Below are 17,575 nucleotides of genomic sequence, written 5' to 3'. Positions count from 1 at the left end.
CTTCGACAAAGCCCGAATAACGGTTGGGAGATTGTAACTGCAGTTACCTCCATCACTTACCGAAAGATCTCCACCATCTCTCCTGGCTGATCGTTTGGATCTTGGACCCCAGCCTATGCCCAGCCGTCTCTGCACACTTGGGTGGAAGTTCATCGTACTGCTTCTTTTCTTGTATTCGAACCCATTTCCTCTAGTTGGAAAATGCCTGGGTGGATGAGCACCTCTCATGGCTCTCTGTTCTTCCTTGCTCCTTAGCAGTGCCATAGAATGAAAGTGATAGTTGTGCCCGACCCTCTTGCTTCGCTGGGCTGCCTGCAGACCACAGGAATCATGGTAAACTTCCATGTGACACTCAAGTGTTCAGTGTTAATTAATCTTTCAGTTGTAGTTCGTATTGATGTGCATCGGACTTTCTAGAAGCTTTATCATTTCAGTGGCATTGCCTAGGTTGGGTCAGGAGACTGAGAAGGAGCAATCACAATATTTTCAACACCTTTATTTAGCTTTTCCAATTATTTTATCATGATTATGGCTGCATGTCTGAGTCGCGCATCCCCAGCCTCGGCTTTATCAGCGGAAGGATTTAGAAGGTAATAGAAGTATTGGAGGAAATAGAAACACACAGTGTGGATCTCTTCTGCATCTTACTTATTTACCGCCTTTTCAATGCAAACCGAATCTTATTTCACAGAACGTTTTTCAGGTGGCTTACAACGGGACATAAAGCGTGACAAGATAGCATAAATTAAAAGTGAGGCAACAGAGACAGGAGGAAAGGAACACACTGCAGAGCTGGTCATAATGTTAAAACTGCGCTTCTCCACATCTGGGGCTTCCTGGTGGGTCACGGGCGGAGCCTGCAGCCCTGCAGCCCTGCAGCCGCAAACTGCATGAAGGAAACTTGTCAGATACAGTTCAGAGTGTCCCCAAGATAAACACAAACCAATTGCTTGGGAAAATTCTAACTTGTTCACACAGAAGCCAGGCAGAAATTGTTCCCAGGAGTCCTCATAAAGAAAACAGCGTCCAATGGAAGGAACGGCGTTCTCTCTATTGAGGGCACCCAAGTGAGTTTCACAGGCTTGTTTCCCATATTGGTGCTCTGTGCAAAAGCCCAGAAGAGGGAGGGGCGGGGGTTGGGCAATGCGATGGGACTGACGTCCCCAACTCTCTGCTAATCCTGGGATACTTTAAATATAACTGGTGAATGAATAGTTTCATTAGCTACTCCTTTTAGGAGACCACCAGAAATATTGTCTCCCTCATCTGTATTTCAGGAAATATTGGGAGGTAGATGATCTACCCCGTGCTCTCCGGCAAATGCCTGCTTGACTAGTCAAGTCGAGGCTTATATTCAGCAGTGTGGTTGGAAGGGAGTTAACGTCTTTGTGCAAAATAGGAGGCACCTGTTGTGACACCTGCCTGCCACTCACGAGGCCACAGCACCCTGATCTGACACAGGCTGAGGCAGGAGCAAATTTCTCATGAGATGCTCCCTTGGATCTGTTCCAGCACCTGGAGGAGCAGCGTACAGACTGGCCCAGGTTCTGTTCCACCAATCAGGGCTTCTGTGACTCAGTCTGAAGCTTTCCAAAGTAAGCAAAACAGATACATTGTGACCAAGAGTCTACCTGTCACCCCTGCTATTTCCTTCTATAACTTCTAAGAGACACCAAGGAATCACAGTTGGTCATCAGAGATGGAAACATTTTTATCCCCCAGTTTGAAGTCAGGGAAATAAAGTCAGTGACTTTGCTTTGCGAATAGTATGTCAGTGCCCCTTCTCTCCAGCAGTGTTTTGGGCATGGTTGGTGGACTTTCAAGTTGAGCTAAATCCTTATGGTCTGTGTTGGAGAGAACGGTTGCCTTCCTTTCTATAGGGTGGGACTCTCGAGCTTGCTTATATGTAAGTGCTTTCTGATCATAAATTGGTAAGTTAAAAAGGAAGACTAGCCCATACCTCTGTTTTCTCTCTCCTGGAACTTTTCTATACCTTAAGAAACCCCTAGCTGCTGGTGTCGGCTTTTGTGGAACTACAATGCATGCTTTACTTAAAATCAATGGATGGGATCCATGCAAAAGCGCGTATCCCCAAGACTAGAACAATACTAGTCCTTTAGGAAAAAGGCTGATAGAGGCCACTGACAATTATAAACAAGCTCATTTTGTTTGCGAGTGATTTGTCCTTGAGAAGAATATAATGCCATGGTCTCTGGTAGAAGGGCCTCACTCATGACTTGGTCATTCCTTACATGATAACGTTGGCTTGAGCAACCCAAACTTACCATTTCTAAGCATTTCTGAAGCAAGTAGATGGTGCACATTCTGAGTGCAATGTCCAGTAAGCAAAGCAGCCTACAGTTTGGGCAGCCCTTTAAAAAAAAAAAGGATAGCGTGCAGGGTACAGCGAGGTGGAGGTGTGCTGACAGGTTATGAGTGTGGCACATCATCTGTATGTGGGTGCTTCTGTTCTGGAAGCTAGTTTGGCAGCAGGTAGCTAAAGTCTCAAATGCCCATGTTCTTCTCACGAGTGATTTTACTTTCGGGAATTGACGGAAGAAAATAACCAGAGAGAGAGAAAAAAATGTATCTGCAAGTATGTTCCAAAGGATGAAACCTGAAAACATCCTGAACGTCCCCCAGAAGGGACTGAAGATGGAAATGCTGGCTTGGAGTCATTAAATACCAGGTTGCAGAAGTATAGTGAGTGCCCTTCTCACAATAGGTGTTTAAGCGCAAAGTGCGGGTTATAAAACAATGTGCTCAGTATATTTATTTTTGTCAGAAAATAAACGTCAATGCATATTTACGTGCACGAATATACCCATACTTCTATAAATAGTATTCTGCATCAGCACTGTAGGACGCATACCAGGACCCGTAGTAATTGACTGTGATGGTAGATTATGTTTGCTTTGTATTTTCACCTTTTCTGTCTCCTCCAAATACTTTAAATGAGTATAGGTGACTAATAGAAACAGAAAAACAAAACAAAAACACGAGGCCCAGCAGAATGGGAAGCAGCAGCCCCCCTCTCCAGTTTCCCGCAGGCTCTCCTCACCAGCAGATGCCGTCCATCCGAGGGGGGTGGGGTTAGAAATACTGCGTGTGTGGCGCCCGGTCTTTATGGAAGACTGTGATCCGCTGGGCTCCGAGCAGGCTGAGTCAGTCCCAGGCAACCCTACAAAGGATCTGCTTCCCCACGGGTTTGTAACGACAAATAACATGTGACGCGTCCCAGAAAGGAGGTCGTGAGTTTGAGCGCTTGGCACAGATCTCAGGAGGGGCAGCATATGTGTTTAGACAAATCGCAAGCATTGGACCGGGAGCAGACCCTAATCGGGCAGGAAAAGGCTCTTGCCCTGTGAGCGCATCAGCTCGACAGCAGTCACACCAGGGCTGACGAGATAAGCAGACATGTCAGTCCTTTCTGCCACCGATGCTTCCGGCCAGCCTGGTTCCCCGCTGCTGCTGGCTCGGGGCTGTGTATGTGCTGGACCCAGCTCCTCCACCTCCTGCCTACATCTGCACGAGGGGGTCCCTCCCGTGTGGGGCTGCTGTTGAAGCCTGTGGCAGCACCACAGCTAAACAAGTAGTGGTCCGTGGTCGAGAACATAGCAGCTGACGTTGATAGCTTGGTTGCACATAGGGTGGACTTAATTCTCCCAGCCGGGTTTTCTGGGACTTGCTATTTTTAACCCTATTTGTAGAAGACACTGTCTTAGAGGGGGTCAATGAGCCCTGCAGGCCAGAGTCTCATTCCTTCCCGCCTTCCCCTGCCCCCGGCCAAGTCCAGTGAGAATGACATGAGGGGGAAACTGGGCCAGATTTGCATATGTGGCAGGGGGGAGCTCTGGGCTTGGGAATCCCAGGGTTAGCTTCATTGGGATATAATTCATAAACCATAAAGCTTAGCAAGTCTAGAATCCAGTGGTTTCTAGTGTACTTGCAGTCAGGGCACTGTCATCGCATGCTTTGTCTTTGCTTCTTTTCACCTGTAGGTACCTTAGATCAAAAAACAGCTCCTTTAGGGCACCCCAGGGGATGCAAATCTAGCTGGGCTTTGGATCTACAGAAAGGGTTGCATTCTCCCCAGTTCCTCTGTACCTAATGCAGGAACCCCCTCCTCCCGTGCCGCATGTCTCTGAGGCTGTAGCCACCTCACTCCTGGAAAGTTCCCTTCTCACACTTACTCCTTCCTCCTTCATTTCCTAATGCCCTTTCCTGGGGGTCTTCCATCAGCCCACCCTCAGCTGATGTCAGGATTTGATCATGCCCCTCCCAGGCTCAGCACCTGGTTGCTGGGGGAAGTGTGGTGAGCAAAGGTGCACCTGCTCGTGTCCTCGTGGGGCTTACCTTGACAGCAGAGACAGACAGTAAGCAGCTAACACGGAATTCAGTATTTCAGCACAAACGTGACCAGGTTACCAGGGCAAGAGAAGAGTCTGTCTGGAAATTCTCTCCCGAGTATCTATTTGAGTTTTGCCCTTGGAGAAAGTGGCCTTTGATTAGAGTTCTTAGGGGAACCCAGCCAAAGGGAGATAGTGCCACACGGAGGTAGGGGGGAGGCACGTAAACTGCCTCCCCCCTACCCTAAACCTGCACACCCTCTTTGCTCAGGGCTTCCCACTCCTTATGGGCTTAATCCAGGATGCTCCCGACTCTGCAGGAGCTCCAAACCCCAAGTTCCACCCCAAATGAGCCCCTGGGAGGACTTCAGCCCAGCTATTCAAAAATGATTTATGTCCACTTGTATTTCTTTTAACTTTTAATAAAAAATAATCAAAAGCTACCCTTTAGAGACAGCCAGAGAGGTACAAATATGCTCTTAAGGGAATCAGTGAGTCAGGTTTAAATTTCCAGACGTCGTGCCGTTGAAGCAATATGCCTTGAAGTGAAAAGCATATTCACTTACAAATGAACGGTGAGAGTTGCACCTAAATATTTCCTAGCCAGGAAAGAAGGCTCCCAGGATTCTGTGTCGGAGCATCTCCTGTGAAACCGGCATCCTGTCTGCTGGACTCCCTTTCCCTTTCGTGAAAGACAGCACTGTTTCCACTTTGACCGATCATAAATCAATTACAAGCCTGCGTGGCCTCTCTGAAATAATGGCAGCCGTTTTGCAGGCTATGTCTTATCTCTTTGTGCAGGGAATAATGCCATGACATAGGAGCAGAAGGGAGGGGGCATTGCGGAATGGTGAGGCCATTAGAGATACCTCCGTAGCTAGAACAGAGTAGCATGAAAACAGCAGACTCTCCATGGTGTCAGCTGCTTCTCTGCCTTCCTCTCAAGGTAGTTCCTGAAGACAGGTCTTGCCTGGGACTGGGAGGATGCACCTGTGCTAGGGTCCAAAATATTAAAGTGGATATTTGCAACCCCTCCTCTTGCAAAGAGTGACTCTCAAATGATGTTAAAAAAAAAAAAAAAAGGCAGGCGGCTAAGGAATGGTGGAATTTGAGTTGTTTTAAAAGAGAGTCAAACAGATGAAAGAAGAGAAAGAAAAATGAGAGATTTCAAAGGAAGCTGTTGCCGTGATGGGAGAGGCAGGAGTATAAAATGGGATTAAGCAGGACCACCGCTTGGGTTTCACAAGGCCTTCGTTCAGTTGAGAATGCGGGTTGATCTCCCCCCCCCCCACCCCACCACCTCCCCTGCATGGCTGAATTGGACAAAGGTTCACCTTCTGGGCAGAAGCATCCTCGTGGCTTAGAGCTTGATGGGCAGACAAAGCCTCTGGGCAAAGAAAACAGATAACCTTCCTCCAGTGCATTCCGAGAGCTGGCGAGAGTGGACTCTGGTTTGCCAGGGGAGCATGAGCTCTGAACAGCACACCAGTGGCTGGCCCTCTTCGGTGCAGTTGCTCAACCAGGGGAAATGGCCTGGATTTAACGGCGTTTCCGTTCATGTATTCTGCGGGATGGTTTGACTCCTTACTTTCCACTGAGGGACTTAGGACAGCAGTAACCTTCATGTCTTAGAAACCTAGGACAAAGCGAGTAGCCTCAGCATCACTCGGGAAGTTGTTAGAAATGCAGGTTATCTAGGCTTGCTCCTGACCGACAGAATCCCCCTTCAGGTAATTCCAAGGCCTGCTGACTTTTGAGAACCACTGCTTTAGACTCATGAAAACCTCACCCAATAGCCTGTCATGTATGCCATAGACAAGAATGGGGGAAGATGCTTGGGTAATGCGTCTTCACGTAGGTATTTCTGACTTAGAGACCACTGAGGTTCCCAGAAAGCTAGGCATCTGGGTTTCTGTCACAGAGTCTCCCAGACTGTTTTCTCCAGAGCCCTTGTTTCCCGCAAGATGGTAGTTGATGTTCTTTGAATAAGCAAAGTAAGTTTCTGGAACACTGCACGCTCTACCCATCCCTCACAGAGTCCTGGTGTAACCGCGCACGGCCCTATAGGGATGGCACTTGGACAATGGGGTGATAAGGCCTCAGTCTCTGGAATCAGATCCCCTGGGTCCACGTGCTAATTCAGTCACTCGGCAAAGTCATACAAGAACTTGCTTCTGCCTGTGTGGTTGGTTCTGACTCACTGAGTCAGAATCTGCCTTTTTAAGGAGATTGCCAGGGGACTTGTATGCGCCATTCATAAGGCGTGTTGCTCGACCTAGTTCTGCCTCAGTTTCCTCGTTTTTAAAATAGGAGTAATGAATAAGGCTTCTCTCATGCTTTATGGGGCATTGAGAAGCACCTGGAGGGTTTGTTAAAACCAGACTGGCTCCATCCCTGGAGATCCTGACTGAATAGGTTTGGGGTGGGGCCACAGAATTTGCATTTCCAGCAGGCTCCCCAGGGAATGCTTCTGCAGTGGGTGTGCAGACCACGCTTTGAGAACTAGTATTCTGGAACATTCTAAGAGCACAGCTCTCTCCACGCTGATCCTGTTGTCCTCCAGGAAGCATAGGGCTTCCACACTCAACTTTATACTTGACCCCTTTTGCCATTTTGTTGGAATTTTAACCCAGCCTATAAATTCCTCTGGGTAGAAATTACACCTTCCACACTCCCTTGTCTCTCATTTTGTGTTTCGTTGAATAATGAGGTCATTTCCAGTGTTGTTAATAATAGAACAAGGAAGGGGAAAACTCACATTGCCAACCCCAATAAGCAGTGTCTACAAATGGACACCGGCCCTGGAATTCTCTCTAAAATTTGCATTTCCAGCAGTTTTCCAGGTGATGCCAATGGTCCAGGAACACCCCCCCCCACCCCCGAGAAGCACTTTCATAGAGATTTTTAACGGATTAAGTGCATTCTGTTGTGTAAGCCAGTTAACACGGTGCCTGGCAAGGGCTTCGTACTCAAAAATGTTAATGTGACTTTTACTTAATAAATGCTCAGACAAATCCTGTTAGGGTGAATGAAATATTTATCAAACTCACTTAGTTATGCAGCTCTTTACTCATGGGAGCTGGATGGATTCTGGGGGGGGGAAGCCGTGTGTCACTGCAGGGTGCTCGAGCTTTCCATGTAGCGAGGGTTCAGTGGAGGCTGGTCCTGGTCTGGCTGCCTCCCCCGCCCCCCCCCCTTTTTGAACAGGTCTGGGAGCGACTTACCAGCATATCTCAAAGCAGTGGCTCATGGGACTTTAGGAGACCCCACATATAAGGTCCTGGAGGAGGAGGAGGCAGGGACAGGAAAGCACTGGATAGAACGGATGCTACCGGTGTCCTGGACAGTGTCCTTTCTGAGCTAGTGCCCCCAGCCCTAAGGCACTGTGCAGTTGGCTGCTAATGGCTCCCAGCTCCCCTTCCCCCACAAACTGCTTTGGGGCAGATGGGAATGGTTTCCTTCTTCTCCCGCCGGGCAGGCCATGGCCAGCGACTGGCTGATACGGGGTACCGGTGCTGGCTCCTGGCCTCAAGCTGGGATCAGCTCTGGTACACTTCAGGCTCCTGAGGTCCCGGGGAGTCAGGCTGAAGCTGGACTGTTTCGACCACATCACTCCTCAGTGGCTCCTTCCTTCACTGTCCTTCATCCCCTTTTTCCTGGGGGCACTTGGTAGGTCCCTATGTCTCAGGCTTTGCTTCTGGGGAGCCTGGCTCTATTGTGCCCACTGGGAAATTTCTCCAGTTTGCCCTGGACAGAGAGGGACTAGAAAATGACTCCATTTTAGCATAACAGATGTAGGTCTGAGAGAAGAAAGGAGCTAAGCCCGAAATTTCAGAGGAAGGATATACTTATACGTGAAAAAAATTCTCCAGGCACCAAAAGAATATTTCCAGCGTGCAGGACTGGTGACTCGGGAGCCTGATAGATTCTTCCGCAGGCTTCCATATGCATTATCCATGTCATGCTTCTGTATGGCTTTCCCCAAGATTTTGACTTCTCTTTGCTGTCCTTCTCCTCTTTCCCAGCATCCCAGCGTTTGTATCCCCATGCTTGTACATGGCACCTGGCATCTTGCTTGCAAGGATTTACTTTTCCACCTTGTCTCTGGGCTGTGGTCCATTTCCGGCTCCCGGCACCCTGCCCGCTCCACCCCTCCCTGTGCCCACTCAAACCTGCTCAGTTGCCTGTGAGCCTGAGTTTCGTGACTCTGTTCCTGCTTGATGAAACCTCCCTTCGTTTTCTCCCCTTGTGTTTTCCTTCCTGCCTGTGTACGGGGCTGAGACCATGGTTGGAACCTGTGCTGCTTACACAGTCCCTCGCTTAAATCCCTTCTCCACATTGCCACGGCGTTCTGGTAGCTGAGCCCGTCACCGTGCCTGGTCTCCTAGGATCTCCCCTGATCTCAGGTCCTTGGTGGCTGCTCATTTGTCTTGAACTTCAGCACCTACTTCCCCTTCTGTCTGGGCTCATCTCTCTAACTTAACCTTCATTTCTCCTTGCCGGGGGTCCATTGCAGTGCCATTTCCTACCATGGCTCTTGTCTCTCCTGCCCGTTCCTGTCCTGCTGTTGCCTGCTCCCAATATGACAAGTGTGATTATCAAAAGGCCTATTTTCCAGAGATTTTATAAGACAACCTGCAATTTCCTGTCCTTCGATGGGAGAAAGCTTGGTGGTTCAGGGACTAAAGAGAAAAATGTGAATGGTTCAGGGAGACGCATTAGTCCTCTCTGGTTGTTCTGGAATGTGACATCATTATGAAGAAAAGCAAATAATACTGGAGGTTACATAAAAATAAAAATTTTTAAAAAGAATTTATTTATTTAACAGAGGGAGAGCAGGAGACAGAGGGAGAGGGAGAAGCAGGCTCCCAGCTCAGCAGGGAACCCGATGCGGGGCTCGATCCCAGGACCCTGGGATTGTGACCTGAGCTGAAGGCAGATGCTTAACCGACTGAGCCATCCATGTGCCCAATAAAATTGAAACCAAGTGTGAAAAATGAATGTTTTGCACTTAATTGGTTCTTTGCTGTTTGTTAGTTTCTTTCGGCTGATGTAACAAATTAGACTTAGTGGCTAAGACAACACAAATTTATTACCTTGAGGTGTGGGGATCAGAGGTCAGAAATGAGTCTTACAGTGTTAGATCGAGGTATTGGCCAGGCTGCATTTCTTCTAGAAGCTCTAGCAGAGAATTCCCTCTTACCTTTCCCAGCTTCTGGAAGCTGTCTGCCTTCTTTGGTTCTCGCTTCTTCTTGCATCTTCAAGCCGTCAGTCATGTCACTCTGACCTCTGCTTCTGTCACCACATGTCCCATCTCTGGCTCTGACCCTCCCCCATCCCTCTCATGAGAGGCCCGTCATGATTACATGGGGCCCACCTGTGTCATCCAGGATCATCCTCAAATCTCCAGATCCTGAGCTTAATCAACATCTTCAAAGTCCCTTTTTCCATGGAAGGTGACGTATTCCCAGGTTGCAGGGACTAGCCCATGGACATTGTGGGGGGCTATCATCCCTACCCCACTTTTCATGGTTAGTTTCATGGTTAATTTGGAGAGCTCAGCTCACACCAGAATGTGCCGTCATGGGCTAAACAGTCTGTTACTCCTTCCCGTTGATGCATCAGGAGAACGTCACAAAGTGGGCGCATCCATTAGCGGCGTAAGGAAACCAAAGCCAAGAGAAATGAAACCAGGGCCCAAGGCTGCACATATTGGGCATTTGTGTGCATTTGTTTATTATCATTTCCTGTCCTGTCTTGCCCTGGCTCCTGCCCTGACCTCTCTCAAGTATGCAGTCTCCTGGGAGCTCCACCGTGACCACTGGGGGATCAGCCACATCAGAGAGAGGTGTTCTGGGCTCTGGAAGCAGTTACAGATGAGGCATTTTATGCCAAATTGCTTTATTTTTTTATCAGCATGTTAGTTGTTTTTTTTTCTGCCTAAATTTCTAAATTTCTAACTTTTCTGCCTAAATATCTCACAATATTTTTGTGAGATAAAACACATACCTCAATGGTTGTGGTTCTCATAAATTTTGTCATGTGAACTGCCATGGCAGTCTGAGGTCTTAGGTTTTGTTTTCATCTAGGCAAGTGAGCTCATGTAACTTGGGTCAGGATTTGTGTTCCATTCCCCGAGTTCCCATCGTCTGGCGGACCAGTTACTCATCCAGCATGTCGTCTGATCTCTGTTTTCTTCCTCAGTTTGTCTCCCTCCTGCCCTTTTGTCAGTGCCTTCCTGGCGATCTGGGTTATTTTCTCAAGCCTGTTAGTCCTGGCCAGTGCTTTTCTGCAGTGTTGATTCTGCGATTCACTTCTGGTGCCATTCCGAATCCTGCAAATGGTGCCCTTGTTTGTTTCCCATAATTCTTCTGGGGTTTATTTTCTTCCTTTGTACTTTTCCGTATCCACTCACCTCTTAGCGGGTGCTCTTTACAGTTCATGTGCTGATACCACGCTCGGTGTCTTTCTCGTCTCCCACATTTCTTGGTTGTTCAAAGTGCTGGAGGTCTGAGGAAAATGTGTCATGGGCTGTCTGTGTCATGAGCTGTCTGGCCAGGACATAGGCATTTTTGCTTATTTCCCCCTCCATGGCAGACCTTCCTCTACCCCATCTTTGCCTTTTTATTTATTTTTTTTCTTTTTTGGTCCTCTGATAAGAAATTGGTGGCACATAGGTAGTTCTTGGCCACACCCATTAACCACTCTCTTCCACATGTGGGAATGAGCGTGCTAGAGGAGGTGAGGGTTGAGGAGTCCTTACCCCACATTAGAGCAACACGTGGTGTCTTTGGGCCAAGGGCTGACACCCCATGGCCTGCATTCACATCAAATAGGCCTTTCATTTATTTCCTTTATTCTTTTCAAGTACTAAAGCAGTGTTTGAAAGTCTAGAGAATGCCAAAAAGTAAGAAGAAGAAATCCAACCCCTCTGATCTCCCTGTCCCATCTGGAGCAAGTCACACAGAGACCTTGGCTTCTCCGTGTATCTTGGGTGTTTGCTACCTTCCCTCTTCTGCTGTTCCATCTCATTTGCTTGGGGGCAGCTGAGCACAGTAGCTGTTCCCCTTTCTCGTGTCCCAGTCCCGACCCGTCACTGATGGACGCGTGGATGGGTGGAAGCAGGTCGTGTGTGTGCTGGAGGTGTTTGCCGTGGACAGGAAGGGATGAAGATCACATCATGGAAGTTTTCCAGGTGTGGGGAAGCTGCTAAATCCCAAGGTTTCCCAAAATCCAAGCAGATGATGGAAGCGGCTCAGTTTTACTTTTGGAAACGAAATAGAGACAGGGAGGATAGGGTCTCAGTGAGAAGGTGCTTGACCCAAAGTCAGAAAGGCTGGATAAGGGACTTCCTTGGTCTGCATATTGACTGAGCCACGCTGACATTTGGATTCTGCTAAGAAGAGCAGTAATACCTCAAACAAGGCTGGGAGGATTAAAAAGGAGATTGAGGGTCTGGCGCTTAGAAGGTGCTTAAGAAATAGTCCCTCAGGCTGCATCCTCTGGCACATGCCTTCCTGGTTGTCGCATGGCCGCTGCTATGGGAGGGGCTCATTCAAACTCAGAATATCACACCTGAGAGTCAGCACAGTACAGACAGAAACACTTGTGCATTCACCTTGATTCCACAATTGTTTTTCCAAGTCCGGAAGCTGGGCACAGTGCCAGGGATACAAAGGGGCTAAAGGATGCTCTCGGGGAGCTCTGAGTCTAGTCTACAGGGGGAGATGTGTCGGCCAAAAAACCCCCAAAATGACAACAACAAAACCACTAGAGAGTGAAGAGCTTCTAGAAGGTGCTGTGACAGGCCAAATTACTGGAGATGACAATGTGCTGAGTGTGAGTTCTTAAGGGTGAACGACTGTCCCCAGGCAGACAGGAGGAGGTTCCAGGCCAAGGAAAAAGCAAATGCCGAGGAGGAGAGGTACTGGGGAGCCCCCATCCACAACATACCTGGGGACAGATGGGGCCCTGTGGAGTGGACTCAGCCTGCGGGTGGGGTCTCACGGTCCTAGTTGTGGGGCTAGGGGCCGGGCTGTTTATTGTCACTTCATGGGTTATATTTTCAGTAGCCTATCTGAGTCTGTCTTTGGGGGAACCTTGTGGGTTCTGCTTAAGAGATGAAGGAAGATGGGAGGAAGGCTCAGAGCCAAATGCCAGCTTCAAGCTCAAGCCAAGCAAGGAACCAAGGTATTGGGAGGAAGCCTGTGCCTTCTCTCCTTCCCATTAGGCACTCCCCTCCTGAATCAGCTCACGAGCAAATTTATACCTTAGTCCGATCACTTGCAGAAGCCAGCCTCGGACAGTCCTTCTTATGGAAAGCCATGGCCCTGGGGACGTGGGGACAGGTGGAGCTTCCAAGCTGCAGGAAGCTCCTGGCCCCTGGGGGCCATAGGATGATGTGATTTCTCCTCCCCCTCCCTCCTTCTGTCCTGCAGCAGTGGAACGGCAGGGACACGGCCCTCATGGTCACTCGCGTGGTCAACCACAGACGCTTTTCAGCCACGGTCAGCGTGGCCGACACTGCCCAGCGGAGTGTGAGCAAATACCGCTGTGTGATCCGTTCCGACGGCGGCTCCGGCGTGTCCAACTACGCGGAGCTCATCGTGAAAGGTGAGTGGCCCCTCCCATGGTGCTGGTTTTGCCGCCTGCCTCGGGGCCTCCTCTCTGCTGCTGTTCCTCCTCCCTGTCAGTCCAGAGACAAGCCATTTCCAGTCCCCCGCTCCCACCCTGTAGAGAAAGGGGCGGGGTTTCTGTAAAATCATGCATGTTGCATGTCTAGTCCAAGTTCAGTCTTATTATAGGGCCCACCTGTGCAAGCCTCTGGGGTATACAGCACAGAAGGCGTCTCCAGATTTGGCTTTATTTTGTGTTTAAAATTTGAATGAGCCAACGTCCTTGTGTTTTGGTGGTGGTCTACTGCTGTGTTCGGAAAGTACAATTGTTTCTGAGGGATTTTCTTTTTTTTAACTGAAAACTTGATTTAATAACAATATTTTGGAAGGACTTTCTAAATAAATGCCCCCCCACCCCCCTCGGCCTTGATTCAATTCTTTCCAATTTTCTTGTTCTTGTTCACCTTGAGGTATTGTCGACATGCTTTACATTAAAATATGCACGTTGCTGCCTTCTCTGCTCCTTCCAAGGAGCTGGATCTCCCTTTTATTTCTGAAAGTCTATATAATCTTTGTTGTAATGCTTAATGGTTATATATTGTTTCATCAAGTGAATCACCCCATTTCTTAAAATCTCCCCATTTGTAGTCATTTACGTAATTCCAGGTGTTTCTGTTTTTGTTTTATCTTTCCTCTGTGCATCAATTAACACCTCAATGGGGTTCTTCCAAAGAGAACATTTTTATTCTATTGAACCAGATTATTGCCTTGGATAAATTCCCTAGGGGTAGAGTTGGTAGGCCAAGGAATATGAACATCTTTATGGATTTTTTCTTTGTGTTGCAATATTGGTTTTGCAAAAAAAGAAGAGGGGAGGATTGACAGTTTACACTGGAAAACTGCAGCGTGTAGACATACTCATTTTCCAGCGTCATGTTCACCAATTAAAATTTTAATATTGCGTAATTTAGTGAACGAAATAATGAAGCTATTCATCTCATGTTAGCTGTGGAATGTTAGCCGGTGTGTTTGAAGGTGAAAATATGGATCGACCCCTTCTGCCCTCCCCCCACCCCGGAAGTCTCCTGAGTTTGTTTCCTTGGTCAAAGACCAGTTGGTGTGAGGGCCTTGACCCCTAGTTGCTGGCCCCTTGACCTCTAGTTGGTAGCCCTGCCTGAACCTAGGCTGGGAGCCGTGATCTGAGACTCTCCCTCCTGGGCGGTCCTAACTCGAGGTGGATAGTCACATGGCTGACCATTTGTCTTCAGTCAGGTCTCAGCTTGAATGTCTTCATGCCATGCTCCTCAGAGAGGATGTCCTCAGCCCCCACACCAGCTGGGTTCCTTCGAGCAGGTCACCTTGTCATTAGTTCTACATAGCACTTATTGTGCTTCAAAATTATATTTTTCCTTTATTCGTGTTCTTGGTAATTTTCTATCTTGTCCTTTAGAACCTGAGTGTGGCGAGAATAGGAACATTTTGTTGTTGCTGTTCGGTTCATGGTTCTCAACTCCCCCCAGGCTTAGCCAAGTGCTTGGCACGAGGCTGGAGCATGCCCAAATACGAACACACCGGTGTTTGGCTGTTTGGACCTGTGCAGTTGGTCATTTCACAAGGGTCAGCCTTAAAATACTTGTTGAATGATGGATGAGGGAATGAATTATTAGCCTCAGCAGGAACTCATTTTGTCTCCATAATGCCATAAACACTTAAGCTGAAGATTAACAAATTAGGCAGTCATGAACAAAACAACCAACAGGGGAAAAAATCTTAAAATCATTTACATTGAATGTCATTAATCTATACAAGAAACCATCATTTCAGTCACATTAGCCTCATATATATGCTTTTTTGGTGCTGTGAGATTGATTTCCATGACACGGCGGCCTTTTGCAGGCCTCTCGGCACTCAGTCGCTCTGTAACTTCCAGAGCTGCCCTCTCTGGAAGTTCTTCGGACCTCTTCCGTGGCAGTCTTGCATGTTGGAGTGGGAGCCCACCAGAGGATGGGCTGCGTCCACTCACGCCCTCCATGGGCTCACCCTCACCTTGCAGGTGCCGGGCACGAGGCTGGTAAGGAGAAAATGGGTTGAGTGACCATGGCCGCTGCTGGAGAACTCTGATCTTTCCACACACACCGATGGAGCCAGAAGGTGCTGGGTTTATTCTCCCTTTGCACCCCTCATTGAGGACAAGGAGGAGGTGTGGGACCCAGATCTGGAGGCCTTTGGGGTAGAGGATGCGATTTCCATGGGGAAGCATCATGACGTGTGTTTGGAGGGTGGCCGGGGTTTGTTGAGACAGTGGGTTATCCTTTGTGGACTGTGCCCTCTGGGCTGGGTTCGGGCTGGGGGTGAGCAGTGCACTGGCCACATGTGGTACATAATCCCAGAGCCACAGCTGTGCCTAGTGCTGCCTTCTGCAGCCCTCGCCGGTCTGTGCTGGGTGACGTGCTGGCTGGCCACCTTCGGAGGTCTCCTTCATGGTGTGTGCTCCCTGTGACCTGGTCCCCTTTTATTACACCTCGATGAAACCCTTTACGTGATAGCACTTTTTTTGGCGACCATTTTTGCCCCCTTTTTGTATTCAGTAGGTGGCAAGCTAGGAGCCGGGCCCCTCGAATGTGGAAGTCCCTTCACATCCGTGCTCCCTTGGAGTCCTCTAGTTGGGGCGCTGCACCTTGGGTGTATTTTAATCCATTTTGCAGCAGGGAGAGCAACCACAGCCCGGCTGAGAAACCGTCCTGATGGGCAGAGCCAGGGTCCGGCCCGGGGCTGGCTTCTGCTATTTCAGCCGTAGCGGGAGGGCCTGAGGGTTGGGGCTTTGTTGGCACCTGCTATCGTGATGTTATAAACAGCTCATGACGTGTCTCTGGACCTATGGCTAACTTGCCCTTTTAACTCCTGCTTTTCCCGTCGTTGGTCCCCACCTCTCTGGAATGGAGGGTTTCCTACTTTCCATGCTCTCAGAGAAATGAACTTAACCCTTTTTACACACACACACACACACACACACACACACTCTCTCTCTCTCTTACATAGCTAGTGGTAACCAAGCCAAGTAAGAAAATAAAAGGCCGGGGACATCCAGAGCAGCAGGAATTAGCAGGAGCCTGATCAGAGGAAGCCTGTCACCCTGGATGTCTGCCAGGAACCCGTGGGAAGGCAGCAAACCAGAGCATTTGGGGGCAAGTGTCTCATGAAGAATGACTCACTGGCCTCTTAGAGCCCTTGCCATGACTTAGTAGGATGGTTACGTACTTTAGTACTGAAATATTTACATTTGAAAAAAAAAAAAAAAAGGAAAGGAAAAGGAAAAGAAAAACAACAAAGAATAAACAAATCTTCCTTCTTTCAGGGAATGGAGAAGGCTTGAGAAAACAAAACAAAAATATTCTCAAGGGCTAAGTCTTCTCCCAGGAGATGGTGCAGCTGCCCAAACTGAGTTCCTTGATCCTGGTTTACACCACACAAATGCCCTGGGGCGGGGTGGGGGCAGGCAGCTGACCTGGGTGTGTCATGGAAGGAAAACCACCCCTGAGCAGGTTTTTCTCCCCCAGATTTTCTTCACTTCATTCCAATTCAGAGACAGAAAAGAACTCTAGAGCCCCAATTTGTCAATTTAAATCCTGACCCCATCTCATCCCAGCTCTGTGACCTTGAACATCACCCTCTTCCAGCATCAGCTGGCTGATCTGGGAATGGAAATGTAGGATTCCCTCAGGTGTGTGTCCTGAGGATTCAAGGAGACAGTGTGTGTAGACTTTCTTAGAGAGGGGCTTGGCCCACTGCTCTAGAAGCATTTGTTAAAAAAAATAACTTGCCAAGGTTGGTGGGATTTCCCAGGTAAGGAGGTAAGAGATGGTGAGGGCCTTTTGGGTGGGCCTCCTCTGCAGAGGGCCATTGTTGGTCTCTTCCCATACAGTCCTGTGACAAACATAGGGAAAGGGAGGGAGGAGATATAAAAGTGGGCATCGACATGTAGGCTTGGGAAATTTGGGTCATGGGGTCCACGCTAGGTCAGACTCCCTGGGTGCCCCCCTGTATCCACCACTGATGAGTCAGGAATCTGGGAGCCAAGGAGACATTAGCTGGTCCTTCTTGGGCTCAGCCGTCTGACCACATGGCATCATCCTTCAGAACTTGGGCCATACTGGGGCTGGGAGGTCACAGGGCCCCTCAGTGGCCAAGGGTGCCAGGAGCTGGACGGAGGCCCCTCTGATGGTATCCGTAGCAGGTGCAGTCGCCACACCAAGCAACATCTGTGTCTTAGCTGGTGTGTTTATGGCTGGCTGGCTCGTGGTTTATATGCTTTCCCGGGATTGTGAGCATCAGTGCTTTCGAAGATGCCTTGTAATTTGAGTGTGGGTAATATCAAATTCTCGGGGCAACACAGATCAAAATGAAAGCAATTGGAATTACTTAATTCTGAAGAGCTGTTTATTGAGTTGCAATAATGTACCTAGGTATACTTTAGATTACTCTGTAATTGAGATTTCGCTCAGTTGACAGTCCAGCCCCTCAACCTGCCTGTTCTGGACCACTGCTCACAAATGCACTCATTCTCTCCCTGTGTCTGGGTTTCCTCCTATCTTTGAGTTCAAGATGTGCTCA

The 17,575-nt window shown here is 48.7% G+C and overlaps 1 protein-coding gene across 13 annotated transcripts in view; it reads left to right on the top strand.

The window, feature by feature from the left end:
* The window catches only part of PTPRT (protein tyrosine phosphatase receptor type T), a 1,093,025-nt gene that overhangs the window by 391,994 nt on the left and 683,456 nt on the right, over positions 1-17,575 (top strand). For all 13 annotated transcript variants that reach the window (XM_045981319.1, XM_045981314.1, XM_045981318.1 and 10 more), the window contains exon 6: positions 12,788-12,962. In XM_045981319.1, coding sequence (XP_045837275.1) covers positions 12,788-12,962 — 175 coding nt within the window. The remainder of the gene's footprint in view (positions 1-12,787; positions 12,963-17,575) is intronic.

Source organism: Meles meles, chromosome 16 (genome assembly GCF_922984935.1).
Source record: "Meles meles chromosome 16, mMelMel3.1 paternal haplotype, whole genome shotgun sequence".
Taxonomy (NCBI): domain Eukaryota; kingdom Metazoa; phylum Chordata; class Mammalia; order Carnivora; family Mustelidae; genus Meles; species Meles meles.
This window is presented reverse-complemented; position numbering and strand designations above follow the sequence as displayed.